The following is a 25,896-nucleotide window of genomic DNA, read 5'->3' as shown; positions in this document are numbered from 1 at the left end:
TCTATAAATGTCAGCTAAGTCAAACCAGTTAACAACGTTCAGGTGTCCTGTATCCTTCATGATTTTCTATTTATTCTCTCCATTACTGAAAGAGGGTCCAGGCACAGTAGACTATGCCTGTAATCGCAGCATTTTGGGAGGCCAAAGCAGGAGGTTCACTTGAACCCAGGAGTTCAAGACCAGCCTGGGCAACATGACAAGAGCCCATCTCTACAAAAATAAAAAAATTAGTGGCTGGGCACGGTGGCTCACGCCTGTAATCCCAGCACTTTGGGAGGCCGAGGCGGGCAGATCACGAGGTCAGGAGATCGAGATCGTCCTGGCTAACACGGTAAAATCCTGTCTCTACTAAAAATATAAAAAATTAGCCAGGCGAGGTGGCAGGCGCCTGTAGTCCCAGCTACTCTGGAGGCTGAGGCAGGAGAATGGCATGAACCGGGGAGGCGGAGCTTGCAGTGAGCCGAGATCGTGCCACAGCACTCCAGCCTGGGTGACAGAGCGAGACTCTGTCTCAAAAAAAAAAAAAAAAATTAGCTAGGTGTGGTGACATGTTCCTATAGTCCCAGCTGCTTGGGAGGCTGAGGCAGAAGGATCACTTGAGCCCAAGAGGTTGAAGCTTCAGTGAGCCATGTTTGTGCCACTGCACTCCAGCTTGGGTGACAGAGCAAGACACTGACTAAAAACAACAACAAAATACTGAAAGAGGAGGGTGAAAGTCTCTAACTGTAAGAAATTGTTTTACCTTTCATTTCTATTAGTTTTTGCTTCCTGTGTTTTGAAATTCTATTGTTAGGTGAATACACAATTTGGATTGTTTTGCTTTCTTTTATTATTGAGTAATTATCCCTGTTGATATTTGTTTTGAATATACATTGCCTGATATTAACACAACTACTCCATCTTTCTTTTGATTAGTGTTTCTGTGATATATTTTCCCCATCCTTTTACTTGTTTGTTTGTTTTGAGACGGAGTCTGGCTCTGCTGCCCAGGCTAGAGTGCAGTGGCGTGATCTTGGCTCACTGCAACCTCCCCATCCTGGGTTCAAGTGATTCTCCTGCCTCAGCTTCCTGAGTAGCTGGGATTACAGGTGCACACCACCATGCCTGACTAATTTTTGTATTTTTAGTAGAGATGGGGTTTCACCATGTTGACCAGGCTGGTCTCGAACTCCTGACCTCAAGTGATCTGCCCGCCTCAGCCTCCCAAAGTGCTGGGATTACAGGAATGAGCCATCACTCTCGGCCTGTTGATTGTCTTTTTGTATTAGGTCATTCTTGCACTGCTATAAAGAAATACCTGAGACGGGGTCATTTATAAAGAAAGGCTTATTGGTCCATGGTTCAGCGGGCTGTACAGGAAGCACAGCGGCATCTGCTTCTGGAGAGGCCCCAGGAGGCTTCCAATCATGGTCAAAGGCAAAGCGGGAGGAGGGACATCACATGGCAAAGGCAGGAGCGAGTGGGGGGATGGGGGAGGTGCCACACACTTGTAAATGACCAGATCTCGTGTGAACTCAGAGAGACAGCTCACTTATCACCAAGGGATGGCCCAAGCCAGTCATGAGGGATCCGTTCCCATGTCCCAAACACCTCCCACAGGCCCACCTCCAACATTGGAGATTACAATTCAACATGAGATTTGGGCGGGGACAAACATCCAAACTGTATCATTCCACCCTGGGCCCCTCCCAAATCTCATGTCCTTCTTACATTGCAAAATACTATCATGCCTTCCCAAGAATCCCCCAAAGTCTTAACTGATTCCAGCGTTAACTCAAAAGTCCAAAGTCTTCTCCGAGACAAGGCAAGTCCCTTCCACCGATGAGACTGTAAAACAAAATATAAGTAATTTACTTCCAAGATACAATAGGAATATAGGCACTGGGTAAGTACTGTCATTCCAAAAGGAAGAAATCAGCCAAATGAAAGGGACTACAGGTCCCATGCCAGTTCCAAACCCAGCAGGGCAGATGTTAAATCTGAAAGCTCCAAAACAATCTCGTTTGACTCCATGCTCCACATCCAGGGCACACTGGTGCCAGGGGTGGGCTCCCAAGGCCTTGGGCAGCTCCGCCCTCGGGGCTTTGCAGGTTCGATACCCAACACTGCTCTCACAGGTTGTTGAGTGCTTGTGAAACCGCAGGGTGCAAGCTGCTGGTGACTTTGCCGTTCTGAATTCTGGAGGGCAGTGGCTCCTTCTCACAGCTCCACTAGGCAGTGCCCCAGCGGGGACTCTGTGTGGGGGCTCCAACTCTCTCAATTACTCAAAGACAGGATTTTGGGGATTTGTGGACATTGCTCCTTGGCACTGCCCTAGTAAAGGTTCTCTGTGGGGGCTCTGACCCCCGCAGCAGGCATCTGCCTGGGAACTTGGGCTTTCTCATACATCCTCTCAAATCTAGACAGAGGCTGCCAAGCCTTCACTCTTACTTTCTGTGCACCCGCAGGCTTAATGCCATGTGAAAGCTGTCAAGGCTTACAGCTTGCAACCTCCAAAGCGGCCGCCTGAGCTGTACCTGGGCCCCTGTGAGCTGAGGCTGGAGCTGGAGCTGCTGGGATGCCATGTGAGGAGCACTGCCCTGAGGCTGTATAGGGAAGTGGGGCCCTGGGCCTGGCCCATAAAACCATTTCGTTCTCCTAGGCCTCAGGGCCTGTGATGGGAGGGGCTGCCATGAAAGTCTCTGAAATGCCTTTGAGGTCTTTTTTCCATTGGCTTGGTCATCAGCTCTCGGCTCATTTTCAGTGATGCAAATATCTCTAAGAAGTGGTTCCTCCACAGCTTGCTTGAATTCCTCTCCTGAGAAAGCTTTTTCTTTCTCTGCCACATGGCCAGGCTGCACATTTTCCAAACTTTTTTTGTGTGTGTGTGTTGGGTTGGGGGCAGACAAAGCCTCATTCTGTCGCCAGACTGGAGTGCAGTGGTGCGATCTCGGTTCACTGCAACCTCTGCCTTCCGGGTTCAAGTGATTCTCCTGCCTCAGCCTCCCGAGTAGCTGGGATTACAGGTGCCCGCCACCACACCCGGCTAATTTTTGTAGTTTTAGTAGATGTGGGATATGATGAGGTTTCTCTTCAAATAGCCTCATCAATCCTTTCTTCCTTAATTCATAGTAGCTCCCCCACCCCTTTTTCCTTTTTCTCTTTTCTGCCTTTGTTAGATGCCTGGACACGCCACAGGACCAGGCTTATCAGTACCAGCTCACGTTCCTTTCCTTATTTGGAAAGGAGACTAGTCTCTAGCTCATTGCAAATGCTCCTTCCCCTTCTTCTTTCCCTCTCTCCCTTATGTGCCCACCTTATCTAAAGAAAGTTCAAATGTCTAGCCAACTGGGATTAGTTCAGATTGTGCAACCCAACCACGGCCAATGGGGAAAGGGTACAGGGACAGGACTTGTGTCAGAAATAAAGGCTCTCATGCCCCTTTGTTCAGGTGCACTCTCATGGCAACTGGCCAAGGAGAAGCACCTGTCTGCGCAGAAGTAAAACTGCTTTGCTAAGAATCCTTTGTTTGAGGCTGGGCGCGGTGGCTCACGCCTGTAATCCCAGCACTTTGGGAGGCTGAGGTGGGTGGATCACGAGGTCAGGAGGTCAAGACCCTCCTGGCTAACATGGTGAAACCCTGTCTCTACTAAAAATACAAAAAATTAGCCGGGCGTGGTGGTGGGTGACTGTAGTCCCAGCTACTCAGGAGGCTGAGGCATGAACCCAGGAGGCGGAGCTTGTAGTGAGCCGAGATAGTGCCACTGCACTCTAGCCTGGGTGACAGAGCAAGACTTCATCTCAAAAAAAAAAAAAAAAAAATCCTTTGAGTGTTCAATCTCCTTAGGATTTTCAGCATTATTCCCAACAGTAGAGATGAGGTTTCGCCATGTTGGCCAGGCTGGTCTTGAACTCCTGGCCTCACAGGATCTACCTGCCTTGGCCTCCCAAAGTGCTGGGATTACAAGTGTGAGCCAACACACCTGGCCAATTTTCCAAACTTTTATACTCTGCTTCTCTTTTAAATATAAGTTCCAACTTTAAGTCATTCCTTTGCTCCCTCATCTAAATACAGTTTGTTAGAAGCAGCCATGCCACTTTTTGAACATTTTGCTGCTTAGGGATTTCTTCCACCAGATACCCTAACTCATCACTCTCAAGTTTAAACGTCCATGGATCCCGAGGCATGAACAGAACACAGCCATGTTCTCTGTCAAAACCTTAGCAAAGAACACATGACCTTTGTTCCAGTTTCCAATCAGTTCCTCATTTCCAGCTGAGACCTCGTCAGCCTGGCCTCTACTGTCCATGACACTATGAACATTTTGGTCACAATCATTTAACCAGTTTCTAAGAAGCTCCAAACTCTTCCTCATCTTCCTGTCTCCTTCTGAGCCCTCCACACTCTTTCAACTTCTGCCCATTATCCAGGTCCAAAGCTGCTTCCACATTTTCAGGTATCTATAGCAATGCTTTACTCCTTGGTACCAATTTTCTGTATTAGGCCATTCTTGCAATTGCTATAAATAGCTGAGCAACCAGGCGCGGTGGCTCACGCCTGTAATCCCAGCACTCTGGGAGGCTGAGGCGGGTGGATCACAAGGTCAGGAGATCAAGACCATCTTGGCTAATACAGTGAAACCCCATCTCTACTAAAAATACAAAAAATTAGCTGGGCGTGGTGGCGGGTGCCTGTAGTCCCAGCTACTCGGGAGGCTGAGGCAGGAGAATGGCATGAACCCGGGAGGTGGAACTTGCAGTGAGCTGAGATCAGGCCACTGCATTCCAGCCCGGGCAACAGAGTGAGACTGTTCCAAAAAAAAAAAAAAGAAAAAAGAGAAATATCTAAGGCTGGATAATTTATAAGAAAATAAGTTTAACTGGTTCACGGTTCTACAGCTGTACAGGAAGCATCACAGCATCTGCTTCTGAGGACGCCTCAGGAAGCTTCCAATCATGATGGAAGGCAGAAGAGGAGCAGGCAGAGGAGCAGGGGAGAGGTGCCACACACCTTGAAATGACCAGATCTCATGTAAACTCAGAGCAAGAATTCACTTATCACCAAGGGGGTGGCCCAAGCCATTCATGAGAGACCCGTTCCCATGATCCAGTCACCTCCTACCAGGCCGCACCTCCAGCACTGGGGATCACAATTCAACATGGGATTTGGGTGGGGAAAAATATCCAAACTGTATCACTTTTCCTTTGGAAACTGGTCACATTTTCATGGTTTTTTATATGTCACGTAATTTGGGATTATGAATTGGGGTTTTTAAAAAAATTTTGAGACCAGGTCTGGCTCTGTCGCCCAGGCTGGAGTACAGTGGCGCAATCTCAGCTCACTACAACCTCCGCATCCCAGGCTCAAGCCATCCTTCCACCTCAGCCTCCCGAGCAGCTGGGAATACAGGCACATGCCACCACGCCCAGCTTATTTTTGTATTTTTTGTTAGAAACCGATTTTTGTCAGGTTGCCCAGGCTGGTCTCGAACTCCTGGGCTCAAGCGATCTGCCTGCCTCCGCCTCTCAAAGTGCTGGGATCACAGGTGTGAGTACCACGCCTGGCCATGAACTGGACATTTTGACTGTTATGCTGGGTAGACTCCATAACAGTCCCCTGGAGAATGCTGATTTTTTTTTTTTTTTTTTTAGTGCCCATCAACCTGGTTAGTTCCAACCACAAAGTTCTGCTGCCTCTGCTCCAGTCGAAGTTCTACTTTCAAAGCCAATTCACGTTGCTTCTCTGAGTGCACCCCACACAGGTGCAGCTCGGGTTGGGGAGCCGGGGCTGCTGCTGGTTCCTCCTCAGAGTCCCGAGGCCTCTTTCTCCCACTCTCTCCCTTCTGGGATTCCCCCACCACACGCTTTCTGGACCTCAGTGGCCCCTGTTCACAATTTCTCTTGCCAAAAGGAGAAGGTTTCTATGGGAGTTTTAGCTTTCTGTGTTGCTGTGCAGTTCCGTAACTGAGGCCCATCCTGGGGCAAAGCTACGAGAGAAAACGCAAGATAAAACCAGGAAACGGCTTCCCCACAGGGGCCACCTCCACAGCTTTGGTTTACTTTGCAGAGTCCTCAGTGGCAGGGCGGTGGTGGCAGGGGCGGGGGGTGCTTTGTTTTTCCTGGACTTGAGTTGTTAGTTGTAACAGTGAAAGAGATGGGCTGACTGGCCGGGAGTGGTGGCTCATGCCTGTACTCCCAGCACTTTGGGAGGCCGAGGCAGGTGGATCATCTGAGGTCAGGAGTTTGAGAGCAGCTTGGCCAACATGGTGAAATCCTGTCTCTACTAAAAATACAAAAATTAGCCAGGTGTGGTGGCAGGCACCTGTAATCCCAGCTACTCGGGAGGCTGAGGCAGGAGAATCGCTTGAACTCAGGAGGTGGAGGTTGCAGTGAGCCGAGATCAAGCCACTGCACTCCAGCCTGGGCAACAGAGTGAGACTCTGTCTCAAAAAAATAAAAATAAAATAAAGAAAGAAAGAGATGGGCTGTGGAGGGCTGATGCTACCATCAAGGTATGGACCCTTTGTAGGTAACTTTAAAATGGAAGAAAGATAATCTGGAGATGCTGCAGTTAATCCAAAACAATGGATTTTAAATATTCCTATTTTGCTTGAGGGTTCAGCTTTATCCATTATGTGGAGTTCTGCTGTGTTAAAGTTCCCTTCCTGGACCAGGCGCAGTCGCTCACGCCTGTGATCCCAGCACTTTGGGAGGCCAAGTTGGGCAGATTGCTTGAGCCCAGGAGTTCAAGACCAGCCTGGGCAACAGAGCAAGACCCCCGTCTCTGCTAAAAATACAAAAATTAGCTGCGTGTGGTGGCACATGCCTGTAATCCCAGCTACTTGGGAGGCTGAGGCAGAAGAATCGCTTGAAACCAGGAGGTGGAGGTTATAGTGAGCCGAGATTGCGCCATTGCACTCCAGCCTGGGTGACAGAGTGAGACTCTGTCTCAAAAAAAAGAGGGCAGAACAAGGAACAGAGACACATACCAAAGATACACCCACGATGGCTTCATCCATGGGAGATGATTGAAAGGCTGGCGTCGCAGCCACGTGAGACATTCCACGGCAGGTCAGATGAACAGCCCTACAGCCTGTCTGGAGGAGAGCAGGCGTCTCCTGCGGGACATCATCCTCGAGATAAGGAAGGGTCCTGTTCCTCTTGTATAAATGGAGGTTTTTCTCAAGAGTGTCCTTAAATCTACCACTAAACTCAGGTTAAATGCTCTTAGTCTGGAATTAATGTAGAGAAACTGGGATGGATATGTTTTCATATTATTTATGAAAAAAATGTTTCTCAAGTAAATGGAACAAGCAGGAATACAGGTGGGAATGCCACAGTACTAGGCTACACTGAGCTTCAGAACAGTTTTTCTTTTTTTGAGACAGGGTCTTGCTCTGTCTGCCAGGCTGGAGTGCAGTGGCACGATCATGGCTCACTGCAGCCTCCATTTCCTGGGCTCAAGTGATCCTCCCACCTCAGCCTCCCAAGTAGCTGGGACTATACGCACGCACCACCATGCCCGGCTATTTTTTTTTTTTTTTTTTTGGTAGAGGTGGGCTCTCACTATGTTGCCCAGGCTGGTCTTGAATTCTTGGGCTCAAACAATCCTCCCACTTTGGCCTCCCAAAGTGCTGGGATTACAAGTGTAAGCCACTGTGCCCAGCGGAACAAACTGCTTTTAAATGTGCGTTTTAAATACATCAGAAGGACCAATATACAGAGAAAGACTCCAGCCACTCTCCATCTGACATCACCAGGGAATGATGCACTCTGCATAGGCAATTCTCTAGATAGCTGAAGTTTGCCTGTTCAACCAGCAAACGCTTTTAAAATGTTGATAATTCATTTCTTCAACCCAATTTTGGGGGCTGCCTACTCTATGTGCAAACCAGCACTCAGGAAGCTGGGCTAACACAGTGAACAAGGCAGACCCATGGTTACACTTTCCCCATTACACTTTTCTGATTTATTTTTTCTTTCCTTTTTTTTTTGTTTTTTTGTTTTTTTGAGACAGAATCTCACTCTGTCAACAGGCTGGAGTGCAGTGGCACGATCTCGGCTCACTGCAACCTCCACCTCCTGGGTTTGAGCAATTCTCCTGCCTCAGCCTCCTGAGTAGCTGGGACTACAGGTGTGCGCCAACACGCCCAACTAATTTTTGTATTTTTAGTAGAGACGGGGTTTCTGCATGTTGGCCAGGCTGGTCTCGAACTCCTGACTTCAAGTGATCCACCTGCCTTGGCCTCCCAAAGTGCTAGGATTATAGGCGTGGACCGCCGCACCTGGCCAGCACTTTTCTAATTTATTAAGCAGAAGATTCTGAATATAATTTGAACTTTTACTGCTGACTCAGGGGCAGCACTGTAAATATAAGTTAGTGAGGAGGTTGTTACATCCAATTAGGTAGACACTTCCATTAATGAAGTGTAAGGTCACATTGATGGAGTTAGCAGCTGGATCCCATAGTTAACCCACAGCGTCTGCCAGCAGGCAAGGTTTCCAGATATTTTCCAAATGCATCATTGCCCATTATGGTTTTCTTTGAAGCCAAGCACTGACCTTTATGGGCTTTACTGTATTTTGTTGGTGTGTCATCTAGCTGGCTTTGGCTGCAACTCTTGCCATCATTTTGAGTGTTGGTTCTGTCCTCGATTCACTCCGTTGACTTCTCTCCCAGCACTGAGTTATATCACAAGAGGTCTACATCCCCTCCAGGCTGAGGCTGAGCCATCAGTTCGCTTTGGGAGCAACTGTTCACCTGACTGCAAGACCACCTACAATCACACCAGCATCAAACTCATGTTTCGTGATTGAATCTACAAGAATATCACAAAGACTAACAAGTACACACCAGAAGTCCGAGCAGCTCTGACCTTACTCTGGCCCACTAGCCCTGGCCCGCTAACCCTGGCCTGCTAGCCCTGGCCTGGCCCTGCCCTGCGTGAGAAAGAAGAGGAGACAAGAAAAAGAAAAGAGGAGAGGGAAGAAAGCGAAAGAAAAAGAAGTGGGTTAAATTTTTCATGAAATACTCTTTGTATGGACTTTGTTCTTTCTGTTTTTAGTATTTTTGGGCTGGGAGTGGAATAGAAAAATGTGAGGTAAAGATACCCACTTCTTTTTTTTTTTTTTTTTTTTTTGAGACGGAGTCTCGCTCTGTCACCCAGGCTGGAATGCAGTGCCACAATCTCGGCTCACTGCAAGCTCTACCTCCCGGGTTCATGCCATTCTCCTGCCTCAGCCTCCCGAGTAGCTGGGACTACCAGCGCCCACCACCACGCCCGGCTAATTTTTGTATTTTTAGTAGAGATGGTGTTTCACCATGTTAGCCAGCATGGTCTCGATCTCCCGACCTCGTGATCTGCCCGCCTCGGCCTCCCAAAGTGCTGGGATTACAGGCGTGAGCCGCTGCGCCCGGCCTAAGATACCCACTTCTAATCAACATTGTACTAAGGCTTTAACCAGTCAGTCAGGGAAGGAAATGAAATTAAAGGCATCCAAGTTGGAAATTAAGAGGTAAACTCTCTCTCTTTGCAGGTGACCTTATCTTGCATATAAAAAATCCTAAGGATTTCACTAAAAAAAACCCTAATAAACAAGTTCAGCAACATTGCAGGAGATAAGCTCAATATACAAAATCAGCGGTATTTCTGTATATTTAAGTGAATAATCTGAAATTGAAATTAAGAAAATTTCATTTACAATAGCACCAAAAATAAAACAGTAATAAGCTGAACAAAACAAGTACAAAATTTATACTCTGAAAACTACAAAACTTGGTTGAAAGAAAGTAAAGAAGACCAAAATAAATGGAAAGGCACCCTCAATCCACGGATCTGGACTTAATGTAGCGGAGACGGCGGCACTCTCAAAACACATCCACAGATTCAACGCAACTCCTATCAAAATCTCACTTGGCTCCTCGGCAGAAACTGAAAAGCTTATCCTAAAAATTCACATGCAAATTTGAGGGTCCCAGAATAGCCAAAACAATCTTGAAAAAGAAGAACAAAGTTGGAGAACTCACACTTCCCAATTTCAAAGCTTACTACAAGGCTGCCATGAGGACGTAAGAATAGACACACAGAGCAATGGGACAGAACTGAGGGCTGGAAAGAAGCTCCCGGCTACAGGCAGCGGGTTTCCACACGGTGCCAAAACAATTACACGGAGAAAGAACTGTCTTTTTAACAAATGACGCTGGGACAGAAAAATACCCACATATAAAAGGAAGAAGTCAAGCCGGGCACAGTGGCTCACGGCTGCAATCCCAGCACTTTGGGAGGCTGAGCTGGGCAGATTACCTGAGGCCAGGAGTTCAAGACCAGCCTCGCCAACAGAGTGAAACCCTGTCTCTACTAAAAATTAGCTGGGTGTGATAGTACGTGCCTGTAGTCCCAGCCACTTGGGAGGCTGAGGCAGTAGAATCGCTTGAACCCAGGAAGTGGAGGTTGCAGTGAGCCGAGATCACGCCACTGCACTTCAGTCTGGGCCACAGAGCAAGACTCTGTCCGGCACCAACTCATAAAGGAAAAAAAAAAGAATTAAAATTTTACCAGCCTGTGCAACCACAGTGATACCCTGTCTCTACAAAAATAAAAATATGCGGTAGCTCACACCTGTGATCTCAGAACTTTGGGAGGCCAAGGAGGGCAAATCACCTGAGGTCAGAAGTTCCAGACCAGCCTGGCCAACATGGCGAAACCCCGTCTCTACTAAAAATACAAAAATTAGCCAGGCGTGGTGGTGCATGCCTGTAATCCCAGCTACTAGGGAGGCTGAGGCAAAAGAATCATTTGAACCCAGGAGGCGGAGGTTGCAGTTAGCCAAGATTGCGCCACTGCACTCCAGCCTGAGCGATGAGAAAAACTCCGTGTCAAGAAAAATACATAAATAAAAAATAAAAAAGTCAAAAAAAATTAGCCCAGTTGGGTGGTATGTGCCTGTGGTCCCAGCTACTCAGGAGGCTGAGGTGGGAGGATCTCCTGAGCCCAGGGAGGTCAAGGCTGCAGTGAGCTGTCACACCACTGCACTCCAGTCTGGGTGACAGAGCGAGACCCTGTCTCAAAAACAGATTTATATAAATATAAATAAACTATAAAACTGTTAAGAAATCATAGACACAAGTCTTCATGATCTTGGATTAGGCAGGGGTTCCTGAGCTATGACACCAAAAGCACAAGTAACAACAACAAAAATGAATTGGATTTCATCAAAATTAAAAACTTTTGTGCTTCAAGGGACACCATCAAAAAGGTAAACAAGACATCCCAAAGAATGGGTGAAAATATTTGCAAATCATGTATCTAATAACAAAAATAAATTGGATTTCATCAAAATTAAAAACTTTTGTGCTTCAAGGGACACCATCAAAAAGGTAAACAAGACATCCCAAAGAATGGGTGAAAATATTTGCAAATCATGTATCTAATAAGGGTCTAGTATCTCGAATAAAGTATTATAACTCAATAAAAAGACAACTAACCCAATTAAAAATAGGCAAATTATCTGAATAGACATTTCTCTAAGATATACAAATGGCCAGTAACACCCATGAAAAAATGCTGAACACCATTAGACATCAGAGAAACGCAGGTCAAAGCCACAATGACGTACCACCTCATGCCTGCTAGGGTGGCTGTAATCAAAAAGAATATAAGAGTTGGTGAGGCTGTAGAGAGACCAGAACCATCGGCCACTGTGGAAAAGAGTGTGGTCGTTCATCATATGGGTGAACATCCAGTTACCACACAACCCAGCAATTCCACTTCCAGGTGCAGACCCAAGAGCAGACCCTGTCCCCACAGAAACCTGTAAAGGAATGTTTTTGTTTTTAAAATTTGTTTATTTTTGTTTTATTTCTTTATATGAGACGGAGTCTTGCTCTGTTGCCAGGCTGGAGTGCAGTGGTGCGATGTCGGCCCACTGCAACCTCTGCCTCATGGGTTCAACCGACTCTCCTGCCTCAGCCTCCAGAGTAGCTGGGACTACAGGTGCGCACCACCACACCTGGCTGATTTTTTTGTGTGTGTGTCTTTTTTTTTTTTTTTTTGAGACAGAGTCTCTCTCTATCACCCAGGCTGGAGTGCAGTGGCACAATCTTGGCTCACTGCAACCTCTGCCTCCGAGGTTCAAGCGATTCTCCTGCCTCGGCCTCCCCAGTAGCTGGGATTACAGGCATGTGCCACCACGCCTGGCTAATTTTGTATTTTTAGTAGATACGGGGTTTCTCCATGCTGGTCAGGCTGGTCTCGAACTCCTGATCTCAGGTAATCCACCCGCCTCGGCCTCCCAAAGTGCTAGGATTACAGGCGTGAGCCACCTCAGGCGGCCTTGTTATTGTTTTTTTTTTTAAAGACAGAGTCTTGCTCTGTCGCCCAGGATAGAGTCCAGTGGCGTGATCAACTCTGCAGCCTCAAACTCCTGAGCTCGAGTGATCCTCCTGCCTCAGCCTCCTGAGCAGCTGGGATTATAGGCGCCCACCACCACGCCCGGCTCAAACACACACACACACACACACACACACCCCAAAAACAAAACAAAAACCCCTCCGAAGTACTGGTCCATACGATAGCACAGCTGAGCCTGGAAAGGCTGTTAGGTGAAAGTCACAACAGACCCCAAGGTATAGATTCCACCTACAGGGCAGGACACGGACTTTACAGGCAGTGCGTGGCTGCTGAGGGCGGGATGAGGATTGGATGGGGACCAGGAGGGTGACAGCTGAAGGGTACAGGGTTTCTTTTGAAGAGATGAAAATGTTCTGAAATTGGCTGTGGTGACGGCGGCGGGTTTGTCAATGCACGCAAGACCCCTGAGGTGTACCCTTAAAATGGGTGAGTTGTATGGCAGGCGAGTAATATCTCAACAGAACTGTTGCCACAGAAGAAAAACCAAAACCCAAACCCACGCTTCAACCGCGGGGCCGCTGCGGGAAAGGACAGCTCAGCGCGCTCCCCGCGCCCCATCCTGGGGCTGCTGCCGCAGCTCCTGCCGCCCGTGCGCTTCCCTCGCGGGATCATCGTTGCCGCGCACCGGGTGCTCACTCCTGGGTCCGCCCGGGGTTCGCCCAGGGGCCCACTGCAGGCAGCCAGAGGCTGACCCGGGTCGCTCCAGAGCACTGGGGCCAGGGGTGCGGGTTCCCGGGGAGCGCGCCGGGTGGTCCCTGGTGATCCCCGGGAAGGCAGCCTCGCGCCCCGCGCCCCGCGCAGCCGGGTCCAGCCGCAGCCAGGAAGGGCGCGGGGCGGGGGTCGAGGGGCGGAGGGGGCAGCGGTCCCGGCCTTCGGGGCCCGTGGCGTTGCCATGACGACGCCGGGGCGCCGCCGCGTGCTTCGCCGGCAAGGGCTGGGCTGGGCTGGGCTGGGCTGCGCAGGGCAGGGTAGGGCTGGGCGGGGTCCCAGGGGCGCCCTTCCTTCCAGAAGCGTCTTTACCCGAGGTTGGCGGGGCGAGCCCCACCCCCGGGTGGGGAGCGGAGGCCAGGCGGGGATGTCTTGGGTCCCACGGTCCCTCCCGCAGGGCCAGGGGCAGCACCACTGAAATAACGAGAACGCCAACCCCCCCAACCCCGCCAGAGCCCCCGCAGAGCGCCTGGGGCCTCGGGAGGCGGCTGAGAAAGGCGCAGCTCAGGGTCACCGGAGAGAGGAAACTCCGCTCTCACAGCCCCGTGGCAATGTCCCTAGCAGCTCCGCTCACTGCCAGCGAAAAGCAGCCAGATGTGCATCAACCAACAGCAAGGGCGGCACCGGGAGTATTACCCAGCAGGAAAAAGGGACAAGCGTTTGGCACGTGACAGCTTCACAAGGACAAAGACTTTGTGCGGGGAGAAAGGCGCCAGAAAGGTGACCCATGGTCGGCTTCTGTTTATGTGACATTCCTGGAAAAACACTATGGGTTGGAGGACAGATCAGTGGTCACTAGGGGCTGGTGGGGTTGGGGGGAAGGGGCAACCCTAAAGGGCTGGCGGGAGGGAGTTTCAGGGGTGATGGAAGGTTATGGTGGTGGTTACACGAGTCCACATGTGCTGAAATTACAGCAGTGTACATAAAATAGAACTTCTGTTTTCCTGTATGATCTTTTTTTTTTTCAGATGGAGTCTTGTATTGTTGCCCAGGTTGGAGTGCAGTGGCGTGATCTCGGCTCACTGCAGCCTCCGCTTCTTGGGTTCAAGCGATTCTCCTGCCTCAGCTTCCCGAGTAGCTGGGATTACAAGCATGTGCCACAATGCCCGGCTAATTTGTACTTTTAGTAGAGACGGGGTTTCTCCATGTTGGTCAGTCTAGCCTTGAACTCCTGACCTCAGGTGATTTGCCTGCCTCGGCCTCCCAAAGTGCTGGGATTACAGGCGTGAACCACTGCACCCAGCCGTCCTGTATGATCATTTTTAAAAAAGCTATTAGCCTGGGCAACATAGTGAGACCCCATCTCTACAAAAAGTAACAAAAATTAGCTGGATTTGGTGGCACACACCTGTAGTCCCAGCTATTCGGGAGGCTGAGGTGGGAGGATCGCTTGAGCCCCAGAGTTCCAGGCTGCAGTGAGCCATAATCACACCACTGCACTCCAGCCTGGGCAAGTGAGACCCTGTCTTAAACAAACAAACAAAAACCAAACTATCAGTGCTGCTCCCAACATCTGTCTGCTGGCGGCCTGGAGTGGCTGCTGGATGCTGTCGAGTTGGATGGACCCTGTCTCCGCAGCTTAGCAAGTACTGGAGCTGCACTGTTCTCTCCAGGATGATGTAAAACGGGTCATGGCTGCACTTGGGGTTTAATTACCATGGTCATTCTGTTCAGTGTGGTTATCGTACCTTCCACACTTTCTGCTATGGTTTGAATGTTTGTCCCCTCCAAAACCTGTTGAAATTTCATTGCCTTTGTAACAGTATCGAGAGTGGGACCTTTAAAGGGTGGTTAGGCCATGAAGGCTGTGCCCTAACGGCTGGGATTGGTTATAAAAGGGTGGGGTGGCTCCCCTCCTGCCCTCCACCATGTGATGATGCAGCTGGACGGCCCTCGCCAGATGCTGGCACCTGTCCAGTACCGTGAGCCAGCTGATTGTTCATTATAAATTACCCAGTCTCACGCATTCTGTGATAGCAGCACAAAATGGACAGAGTTTCTAAAGTTGAGTCCCTCAGAGACCATCAAGTCAATAGGTGCAGACAGTTTACAGGCTGGGGACAGAAGTGGACTCAGCTGAAGAGACCCCCAAGGCCAAACCCCCAATATTGCATGTATGAAGAAACCAGGACCCAAAGGATTCTGCAGCCAAGTCAGACACCAGTTGGGATCTGAGTTTGGAGCAAACCATCTTCCCTCCCCCGAGTACTTGGTCTGCGCAGGAGCTGGCTGAGCGCAGGCACACAGAGGTCAGGGGCCCCATCCCGTCCAGGATGGCCCCGCCATTCCATCCCACACATTTCTTTTTTGAAAGAGTCTCGCTCTGTCGCCAGGCTGGAGTGCAGTGGCATGATCTCTGCTCACTGTAACCTCCGCCTCCCAGGTTCAAGCGATTCTCCTGCCTCAGCCTCCGGAGTAGCTGGGACTACAGGCGCGTTCCACCTAATTTTTGTATTTTTAGTAGAGACCGGGTTTCGCCAAGTTGGCCAGGATGGTCTCGATCTCTTGACCTCGTGATCCGCCCGCCTCAGCCTCCCAAAGTGCTGGGATTACAGGTGTGAGCCACCGCACCCATCCCATCCCACACATTTCTAACTGCCACACTGCCTGCCCCGTGGCAAGTGTGCCTTCCAGCGAAGTGTCTGCAGCCTCTGAAAATGAGGGCACCACTTCCACACTATGCCCCATTCCCTCCCTGGGAAGTCCTCTGTGGCTGGCGGGCTCCAACACCCCTCAAAGCTGCTGGTTACGGCTCCTCCTTTATGCCCCTCCCCCACTCTCTGAGCCACCCTTTGTGTGACCCCCCCCTACTCTGTGTCCCTGCCCTCTGCAGCCTCTCCTCCTCCAAGTCCTGTCCCCGGCCCCCAGGCATCTCTGGCAGAACACCAGCTCCACCCTGAGGTTCCACACCTAATTTTGACTTGTGATTATCATGCTCCTGTGTCCCCAACCTACATTGGGTTGGTCAGGTTGGTCAGGCTCTGGCCAGCACTGGGCTCTGCACCTTGCTGGCAGGAGGGGCTGCCACCAGCCCGACAGAACCAGGAGCCGGCCAGCCAGGCCACACCAATGCCAGAGTTGGGAATCAGCTCAAGGTCACTCTGGGTTGTCCGGGCAGACCCCTGCGAGGTCCAGGGAGGAACACTGGTACACAGAACACGGCTGATGAGTACTCAGGCTCTAACTTCTTGGATAGTAGGAGGGAACGTGGACCCCACCGTGCCCCCGGCTGTGCTGCAGCAGAGACAGGCGGTTATTGGCGTTCCCTGGATGGCCTCCTGGGCTCTGACCAGGAACTTGGCACAAGGGGGAGGGCACTGTGGACAGCTGCTCCAGTTGGGGCTGAGAGCAAAGTCCTGCCACAAAATGCTGCCAGAACACCCGGCCTCTGGCAGAAGCCCCTGGGTTCTAATGGAGGCAGAGGGAAAGGAGGGATCTGCCCCACGGGCAGGGTGTGTAAAGGCTGTGACTGAGGCCTGGGACTTACAGTAGCCAGGGACCCTCCAGCCACACCTGCAGCTTCCCAACGCAGGCTCCTGGCACCCTGCGTGCAGTTTGGGACCCAGAGCTGGTGCTCCACGGGCCTGGGACGCACTGCTGCAGGATGGAGGTCACGGGGCTGGAGCCTCATCATGAGACGCCCTCCAGGCTGCCGGGCAGTCCTGGGGACAGACGGGGAGCCCCAGCCAACTAGTTTTCTGCAGAATCCCCACAGGGTGGTTGGAAGACCCCCCTCACCCCCAGCTGACACGCACACCACAGGAGAGCTGCCGCCACGTGGAGAAACAAGACTTTCCCGCAAACCCAGGTCTTCAGCTTCTTCAGTCCTGAGACCCGGCAGTGCAGGGCCAGCACCCCCATGCCCACCAGTGAGGGGTGTGGAGCCACCTCTTGGGGGGCACCTGCCCAGCGTGTTCCCTGCACATCAAGATTCCCACCTGGGCACCAGGACCCCAAACCCACTACCCTCTGGGGGCACTGCCCTCAGGCCTAGGATTACACAAAGCCACTCGAGGGAGACAGGCAGCCAGCCTGGTCAGAGCAGCACCCTGGCCCTCACACAGGGCAGCTGCCCAGAGGTGGCCGTCAGGGCCCAGAGTCTCCGTCTCACGTGTGCAGAGCCCAGGCCTGGCCTGACTGCGCAGGAGCCCTGCAGTGAGCGTCCCCATGTTGGTCAAGGGGCCGGGCTTTGGTCAGGGTCACCGTGGGGGAGGGGTCACCGTTGGGGAGGGGCTACACACAACCTACCCACACTCCCACAGAGAAAGCCACGCCTAGGTGCCCACTGTGCCCAAGTCTACGAGGCAGTGGGCGTGCAGGGCCAACTTTAATACAGGCCGGCCTGTCTGGGGGTCGAGGTGGCGACTCCCTTTGTCCTGTGGTTTTCCACGGGCAGGGGCGGTCCCAGCGAGATCGTCTCATAACCAAACCAGCCCTGTGCACGAGAAGTCACGCCATGCCCCACAGCCTCCGGTCTTGGCTGCTGGTGGCTCCGGGACTCACAGGGCAGGAAGGTCCCAGGTCTCACAGTTCCATGAGCCCCAGCTGCAGGGACCCCCACGGACAAACTTCCGGGGCTGCACCTGCCGGAGCAGCGTCTCCCAAGCATTGAAGGTCCTTTCTCAGCAGGGCCGAGCCCTGGTGGACAGAGCCATGAGTGGCAAGGCGGGAGTCAGGGCTCTGGGAGTTGTCAATCCAGCAAGAACGCCCCTGGCCCACCACCTTCAAACGGGAGGTGGGCGTCTGGGGCGCGGACGCAGAGGCACGGAGAGGTTCAGCACATGCTGGTCTCCTGGGGATCCCCCCACCAGCAGGGAAGCTGAGGTGCGCCGGGAAGCCAGGCCAAGGGAGGGACCCCTTAACAGAAGCCTGCACCAGCTAACGGGAGCAGCGAGGACCAAGAGGAAGCACGGGGACCCCAAGGTCTGGAGGTGTCTTCCTCACAGATGAGCGCGAGCCACGCGGGGCTGGGACTGCAGGGGAACAGCACCAGAGGCGTCGGGCCTGGACCGCGGCCACCAGGGGAGCCCACAACTGGCAGAAGCTGGGCTCGGCCGAGGGTTTAATCCGGACTGAGCAGGCCAGTGGCGCCTGAGTGCGTTCAGGCTCGAGGTCGCCAGGAGACGCTCTGGAGTCCTCCTGCAATGCGCCTGTGTGGCTGTGGCTCTGCTCAGCACCGTGCGTGCTGGGCTCCAGGGAACCTGGTCAGGGGCTGGCCATGACCCAAACTCTCTGTGGGCCACAGTCCCTGGGGCATCCCCGTGAGTCCCACAAGAGGAGGCCACGTTACGAAGCTGCCACCAGCTCCGCCTGCCTGGGCCTGGCCTTGACAGGGACATCTTCTGTGGAGGAAACAGAGATGTTTATGACATGCCGAAGACCCACAGGCAGAGACCTCCAGAGAGGGACGAGGTCACGGGGGTGGCAAGGGCCAGTTCCGGGGACTTCGCACTAGGGAAGGGCACGCCCAGCTCTGGGGGAGGCAAGTGACAAACAGGAAGCCAATGGGGCTGACAGACAGGGCCAGGAAAGCACAGCCCCTCCCAGCGGGACTCAGAGAGGAGAAGAGCCCCAAAGATGGGTAAAGGAACAGAACAAACACGGATGGATGATTCTAAAAAGTCAGGTTCCCAGTGGGCAGGTTGGAGAGCCTGTGCTGAATGGTGCCACGGGGAAAAGCATCCCTGGCTGACGGCTAATCCTGGGCTAGACGCTGGGAATGAGCTGGTGCTGCTGAAGAAGCCTTTCCCCAGTTCTGATTTCTGAATGTGCCTCTTTGAATGGGGTATGGCTCTCTTACGACGTTACCCAGTTACCCAACCCCTGGGAAACCCAAGCCCAACCCCAAGGCCAGGCACGCATGCCCCCGAGCCACACAGCCAGGCAGCAGGGCTTGCCCAGGAAGGCCGCGATGACCTCTGCCAAGTGAGAAGGGCTGGGAGCATTCTGTCTTGTTGCCTTCTAGAATCCACTGTTCTGCGAATTCCAACCATTCAGAAGAATCAAACATGGAAATACCTGGGATCTTCTCAGGAAGGGGCTCGGAGGGAACCTCTGGCAGTTCTATTTGTTCCTGCAAGATGCAAAGGGTAAGGCTGTGAGCAGGTGACAGGTCTGCCCCGGGCTGCCTGGGCCTCCCCGAGAGGACACGGATCCTGTCAGTCAGCCGCTCTCAGCCGGAGTTAAAGCGGACAGAAACGTGCTGCTCAGGAGACCCAAGTGTGCACCCGCCCTGGCTTCTGGCGCCACCAGAATCCCCTAGGTGGTGACGCAGCCGCTACCATGGAGGCTCCTCCCAACAGACCCTGGGGCCCTGAGGGGCTATAAGCAGGCGACATCCTGGGTGTGCCTCAGAGACCCTGGCTCTCAGGGACGGAGGGGTGGGTGACAGACACCCAGGTCACGCTGGTGTCCACCACTGCGGGGTGGGCTGCGGTACAATGATGGCCCAGCGAGCTTGGCTGCCTAAGCCAGCACGGGTGCTTCTGCCTCTCAGCCTTCCCTGGAGGCCCTGGAGGACTCGGACCCTCAGGAGAAAGTAACTGAGCAAGCAAGTGGGCGCAGGCACCACGGGCCGCACAGCACCAGAGCGCCGGGGCAGCTGGCAGCAGGGCTGAGGCAGAGGCTGGCTCTGGGGGCACTATGAGAGTTTGGCAGACTGAGGCAGGGGCCCACAGAGAGGACAACCCCTTTGTCAGGGAGTGAATGCAGACTCAGAGCCTGGATGTGAGCCTGGGGCCAGGACGCGGCCCCCGCGGCGAGGTCCTGCGTGGGACGTGAGTCAGCAGCCATGGCTGCGGAAAGCCAGCCCACAGATCAAGCACCACATCCGTGACAGCTGGGGACAGAAAGGGGCCGAGGTGCCAGGAAGGCCCAGCATCCCCGCTCTGTCCAGGGCACAGGGCCAGCCTGCCTGCACCAGACCGTCAGGTGAGCAACCCTGGAAACAGAGTCACCTCAGGTAGGAAAACCAGTCACAAACCCCAGACTATCTGCTTAAGGGACACCACATGTGAGATCACCATGGGCAGGGCCTCCTGGGGGCCTGAGCTCTGGGGGTCCCACTGCCTGAGTGACTGCTCGGTCCTTGGGGTCCCATCGCCTGAGTGACTGCTCAGTCCCAGGGGGCCATTACCTGAGTGATTGCGCTCAGCTCCTCCAGGATGGCGTCTTCATCCTCCTGAGTGAAGCTTCCTGCCAGGAGCTCATCTATTTGCTGCAAAAGGACAGGCGGTGGTAAGAGCAGCAAGGAGGCGGCCCCTCAGGGAGGAAGGAGACGGCCTGTGGCTGGGTCTTGTCCCCTTGAGAGAAGGTGGCCGCTCTAGGGTGTGGGACAGTTTGGCCCTCGAGGGTGGCCTTGTGGGTTCCCACAGTTGGGGACAGGCCGGTCAGGGTGCCACCTACCCGCTGGTACTCCACGGCCTCCTGCGTCTCGTCCAGGATCCTCTCCACCTCTTCAATGGACATCACCTGTGGATGAGGGTGATGGGTGTTGACGCCTGTCGGTGAAGCCAATGGTGGGCCCCTGACAGAGGCCTCCTGGGCTCTCAGGGCCACGGCCTCATCCGTCTGTTTATTTTTATTTATTTATTTTTAAAGACAAGGTCTGGCTGTGTTGCCCAGGCTGGGCTCAAGTGATACGTCCAAGTGCTGGGACTATAGGTGCGTGCCACCACACCCAGCTCCTGTCCCTGTTTAAATGAGGCCCGTCCTGAGGCCACAGGAGCCGTTTGATGAGTCTTTTCAGAGGCCATGACTGCACTGCTCTGACGCCCGCTGCCTCTTCTCAAACCTGACTCAGCTCTCACAGCCACCGGTAAAAACAAGCAACAGGTGGAACATTCTGGGCAGGTGACTTGATTTCTTTTGAGTGGCAAGGTCAAAGGGCCACTTGTGCTTGACCGGCACACACCACCAGTACTCACCAAACACTTGGAAAAGTGGCACAGCCAGACCTCCTGCCAGGTGAGTCCCCGGCTCTCCAACTAGCCCCACCCATTGGCCCCCATATCAGGAGTATGATGGGGTTGGTGGAGGAACGTGGTATGGCTACGATGGGCTTCACATCCATGCCCGGCCTGAGATGAGGCCAGTATTCACCTCCTCCAGGAAGCCTTCTTTTTTTTTTCTGAGATGGAGTTTTGCTCTTATCGCCCAGGCTGAAGTGCAATGGCACAATCTCAGCTCACTGCAACCTCTGCCTCCCGGTTCAAGCAATTCTCCTGCCTCAGCCTCTTGAGTAGCTGGGTTTATAGGTGCATGCCGCCACGCCTGGCTCATTTTTGTATTATTAGTAGAGACAGGGTTTCACCATGTTGGCCAGGCTGGTCTCGAACTCCTGACCTCAGGTGATCTGCCCGCCTTGGCCTCCAAAAGTGATTACAGGTGTGAGCCACCACGCCTCGCCACCTCCAGGAAGCCTTCTGTGATTAGTTTGCCAGCCCCCTCCCCACCCTCAGACTTCCCCTCTATGTCACTTTGGCGCCTGGGGACCCAGTTCCCACAGTTCCCAGCCTGTGCTGCACCCCACCCTCAGGTCACTGCATCCCTGCCTGCCTGGCAGCACCCGACACTTCTCCCCTGCCAGCCTCTTGCCCTGTGTCTGACACGAACACCATGGGACAAGCCCCCTGCCCTATCCCCAGCTCCAGCCCCACTGGGCTCCCCACGCCTCCTTGTCCCTGGCCCTGCAGAGACCCACCTGGTGCATCTTGTTCAGACACTCGTTTCCAAACTGCAGCCCCTCCATCACCTTCATTTCGATTTGGGTGAACTCAATACTCTGAACCTGAAAAGGAAACCAGAGCAGACACAGACGCTGAGGATCCGGCATGCCCTCCTCCCGGCCCAGGGGCAGGGTTCAGGATGACACCATTGCTGGGCGGGTGCTGCTGGGCGTGAGGGTGACTCCTGATGCCTGCTCCTCCCTGTCTTCTCCCACTGCCAGGTGGGGACGTGCAGGACTGAGCAGGTGCCAGGGAGACTCTCAGGGGACCACTGGTTGCTTGTTAGTAGCTCTGGTTACCAAAGAGCAGAACCACACTGCTTGGGTCCCTAACACCAGGGACACTCAGTCCCCACGCAGACCCCTGACCTACCCACACCACCCAGGGGTGGCCCAGTCTTCCCCACTTCAGTCCTGCGAGAGCCAACCTGCCCCCCAGCCCCTGAAGACCATTAGCTTCCTGGTGGACTCCCCGGGATTCCAGGCCCACCCCTCTTCAGGTCAGCTTCAGCCCGAGACAGCTAAGAGGAGGAGCTTTCAGCTCTGGGGAGAAATTCTGACGTCCACGCAGCCGGGTGGAGCCGCCTCCGGCTGCACCTGCACTCCAGGGCGAAGCACCCGGCCGCCTACCATGGCCTCCAGGCTGCTGATCTGGTTCTCTGTCCTGTCCAGGAGCTGCTCCTGGTATCGCTTCTTCTTGAGCAGCAGCTTGGCCCGTCTGCAGACAGAAGCCCGAGAGTGACCCGCTGTGGCCCTGCCCGGACCCCCCACCCCAGCCGACAGGGTGCCCACATTGCCCGGACCCTCCACCCCAGCCGACAGGGTGCCCACGTTGCCCAGGCCCCCCACCCCAGCCGACAGGGTGCCCACGTTGCCCGGGCCCCCCACCCCAGCCGACAGGGTGCCCACGTTGCCCGGACCCCCCACCCCAGCCGACAGGGTGCCCACGTTGCCCGGACCCCCCACCCCAGCCGACAGGGTGCCCACGTTGCCCGGATCCCCCACCCCAGCCGACAGGGTGCCCACGTTGCCCGGACCCCCCACCCCAGCCGACAGGGTGCCCACGTTGCCCGGACCCCCCACCCCAGCCGACAGGGTGCCCAGGTTGCCCGCGCCCACTCACTCCTTCCTGCCGTCCCGCAGCAGCTGCCGGGCCAGGGCGCGCTCGCGCTCCAGCTGCTGGGCGATCCTCTTCTGGTACTGCCTCAGCTTGTCCCGCTGCTGCTTCAGTTGCTGCCGAGAGAAAGGGCCTGGCGTCACCGAGCCCACGCTGGGGGCCCTAGCCACGCTACTGAGTGCCAGATATGGAGGCCAGGCGGCCCTCCACGAGTGTCCTTCATGGGACAGGGTTGTCTCCCGGGGACAGGTGGTGCTATCTGGACACACCTGTGGGGTGGAAGCCAGGGACACTGCTCCACATCGTGCCACGCAAGGGGCGGCCCCACCAGAGGGTCACCCGGACCCCACAGCCCATCACAGGGATGGGCAGGACCACCGCGGCATTGCTGTGGGTCCACCCTCGAGGCTGCCTGCCAGCGGTACGAGCACTCTGGGCTCAGGTCAGAGAGCAGCGGCCAGGACCTCAAAGGTTTGGACTCGGCCGGGCGCGGTGGTTCACACCTGTAATCCCAGCACTTTGGGAGGCCGAGGCAGATGGATCACGAGGTCAGCAGATCGAGACCATCCTGGCTAACACGGTGAAACCCTGTCTCTACCAAAAATACAAAAAAAAATTAGCCGGGCGTGGTGGCGGCGCCTGTAGTCCCAGCTACTCGGGAGACTGAGGCAGAAGAATGGCGTGAACCCAGGAGGCGGAGCTTGCAGTGAGCCGACAGCACACCACTGCACTCCAGCCCGGGTGACACAGCGAGACTCCATCTCAAAAAAAAAAAAAAAAAAAAAGTTCGGACTTGAGAACATGCAGGTGGTGAGTACCCAAGTGCCACCAGCCACACCACCAGGACAGGGCTCAGACATCCCCCCGGCTTCTCTCCTTGGGCTTCAGCCGCATGAGGTGCCTGTGGCTTCCCTGCTCCTTTGCCAACCATCCAGCTGCAGGGATACGCACTCGCCCCGCTGACCGCCTCTCATCTGTGCGCCGCCCCAGAGAGGGCACTCGGCCGCTGAGGAACTTCAGCCAGTCCTGCCCTATCAGGCCCTTAAGTTTTCCAAACGTCATCACTTCAGACAATGCTGAGCCCGTGCAGGCACAGGGATTATCGCCTTAAGACAGGAGGCTGAGAGGAATTAGCTCAGTCAGGGCCTGTGTGTCTCTTTAAGGCTCCACATGGGAAGCGAGTGCTCCCTCTACCTGAGAGGGCTCATTCCCGGCTCCCTCCACCCACGGAGTCTCCCCTTCGCAGTGCCAAGGCCTGTGGGTCCTCTCGTTGCTACAGTGAAAGGTGCCCCCTGACCAGCCCCACTGCTGGGGAGACCCAGGGGCCAAAGGCAGGCCGGTGTGGCCAGGCTGCCCCCCTGTAAAACAAGGTCTCAGTGGAGGGTCACAGGCCAAGTGGGGAACACCTGTTATCCTAGAAAAACAGAAAAAAAAAAAAAGCAATCATTTGTGCTACTGTGTGCCAAGGATGCTGTTCCCAAGCACCCGAAATCCCGGGGACACCTACGGCAGCCCGGAACACGGGTCTGCACAGCCGAGAGCCCACAGTGACCCTTGGCAAGTGGAAAGCTGTGCTTGAAGAGAAACCGGAACTGAGTCCTTCTAGAGAGGGGAGGGAGTGCCTTGGGGCTGCCAGGGTGGGTGGAGAGTGGACGATGGAGGCTGGGCCCAGCTGTCTTGCAGGCAGCTCGGGACGGTGCCCAGCGCTGTGCCCATCTTCTCTAGGGACAAATGTGCCCGTTGTTTCTTTTCACAGCTTATGGACTCAGATGCCAACGTAAGATTCCCTCTTTCATTTACATTCACTTCTCTTTTAGTATAAAATTAACCTATTTCTGTTGCACAAAATTTAGGAAAGAAAGCATCCGAAAAAGCTTAGCCCTGCTCCCATTTCGGGGTCTCTTTCCTGACACGTTTATCTCGTTACAAAAATGGACTATTCTTAACCCGCCGTGTCCCTGACATGCCAGGCGATTCCTCCTCCTACAGAAGCTAACTTTCACATGGGAACAGGCACCACCACCGGCCCGGCTGTGCTCCGGGGGGGTCAGTCTGGAGTTGCCGCAAACAAACGCGCCAAACACGGTGGTCCTGCACCCTGGCGCTGCGGAAACCCGGCAGGACCCCGGCAGGACCCCGGCAGGCGTTCGGGAGCACCTGGCGGCCGCTCCTCGGACCAGGGCAGACTTCCTTCCAGTCCTGGCCTGGATGGGGTGAGGGAGAGGGGATGGCCCCGCACGGCCTCGCGAAGCCGGCAGCACCGCGGGGGCTCCAGCCCAGGGCACCAGGAGGCAAATGAGCCGCGGGCCGGGGGCGGGGGCAGCGACTCCGGGAGAGCCGGGACCCCCGGGGCCGGGACCTGCTCCCGCGGGCCCAGAGCCAGGGAAAGCCCAGCGCCGCGCGGACCCCACGGACAGGCCGCCAGGCTGTGACCGAGTCCCGAACGCCGGCGTCGAATCCCGCAGTCACCAGCCGCGCCCACCCCGGCGGGGCTCGCAGAGGCGGACGCGCGGGCCCGGGGGAAGTCGGCAGCCACGGCGCCGCGCAGGAGACCCCGGCCCGAGGCCCCGCGGGCGAGGAGGGGCGCAGGGCGGAGAGGCCGAGGGACCCGGCTGCGCCTCAGTTTCCCCATCCGAACGCGGGGGGCCGAGGGTGCGGGGCTCTTCCGGCCCCGCCGCCCGCCCCGGCCCCGTCGCGCGTCCCGGCCCTGGCCCTGACCCCGGGCCCGGGCCCTCACCAGGATGGCCTTGTCCTGCTCCGTGACGCGGCTCTGCTTCTTGCGGCCGAACAGGTTGCCCATGGCGGCGCCCGCCCCTGGCCCGGGACCCACCGAGTCCAATCACCACCGCCGCCCCGCGGCCACCGTAGCTCGGGTCCTCCCGCTACGGCGGCCGCGCCGGGCCAGGCGCCGCGTAACGCGAAGCCTGAGGGCCTCCTCTGGCCGCGTGCCATTGCCA

At 54.7% G+C, this 25,896-nt stretch overlaps 2 protein-coding genes across 5 annotated transcripts; both read right to left on the bottom strand.

Annotated features, from left to right (window-relative positions):
• Positions 1 to 1,704: 1,704 nt before the first annotated feature.
• CHMP6 (charged multivesicular body protein 6) lies at positions 1,705 to 25,846 on the bottom strand. 4 transcript variants are annotated; one of them, XM_063717885.1, is made up of 8 exons: positions 25,677 to 25,815; positions 22,946 to 23,055; positions 22,453 to 22,540; positions 21,799 to 21,885; positions 20,502 to 20,567; positions 20,233 to 20,313; positions 19,116 to 19,170; positions 1,705 to 1,827 (listed from the first exon to the last, which is right to left on the bottom strand). In XM_063717885.1, the coding sequence occupies exons 1-8, from the start codon at positions 25,737 to 25,739 to the stop codon at positions 1,775 to 1,777; spliced, it is 603 nt and encodes a 200-aa protein (XP_063573955.1). In that variant the 5' UTR covers positions 25,740 to 25,815; the 3' UTR covers positions 1,705 to 1,774.
• Positions 9,095 to 15,548, bottom strand: LOC129047198 (translation initiation factor IF-2). The gene has a single exon (XM_054535897.2). It carries the CDS (start codon positions 13,281 to 13,283, stop codon positions 12,807 to 12,809), a length of 477 nt encoding a protein of 158 aa, XP_054391872.2. The 5' UTR covers positions 13,284 to 15,548; the 3' UTR covers positions 9,095 to 12,806.
• Positions 25,847 to 25,896: the final 50 nt, after the last annotated feature.

Source organism: Pongo abelii, chromosome 19, assembly GCF_028885655.2.
Source record: "Pongo abelii isolate AG06213 chromosome 19, NHGRI_mPonAbe1-v2.0_pri, whole genome shotgun sequence".
Taxonomy (NCBI): domain Eukaryota; kingdom Metazoa; phylum Chordata; class Mammalia; order Primates; family Hominidae; genus Pongo; species Pongo abelii.
This window is presented reverse-complemented; position numbering and strand designations above follow the sequence as displayed.

Bases quoted from the DNA above. Each gene is read 5' to 3' on its own strand.
- LOC129047198 (XM_054535897.2), bottom strand. From the start codon at position 13,283: ATGGCAACGCCACGGGCCCCGAAGGCCGGGACCGCTGCCCCCTCCGCC.
- CHMP6 (XM_063717884.1), bottom strand. From the start codon at position 25,739: ATGGGCAACCTGTTCGGCCGCAAGAAGCAGAGCCGCGTCACGGAGCAG. The intron at 22,541-22,945 runs GTGAGTGGGCGC...TTCTGTCTGCAG, and splicing joins CTGCGGGACGGCAGGAAGGA to ACGGGCCAAGCTGCTGCTCA. The intron at 21,886-22,452 runs GTAGGCGGCCGG...TTTCCTTTTCAG, and splicing joins TCAGCAGCCTGGAGGCCATG to GTTCAGAGTATTGAGTTCAC.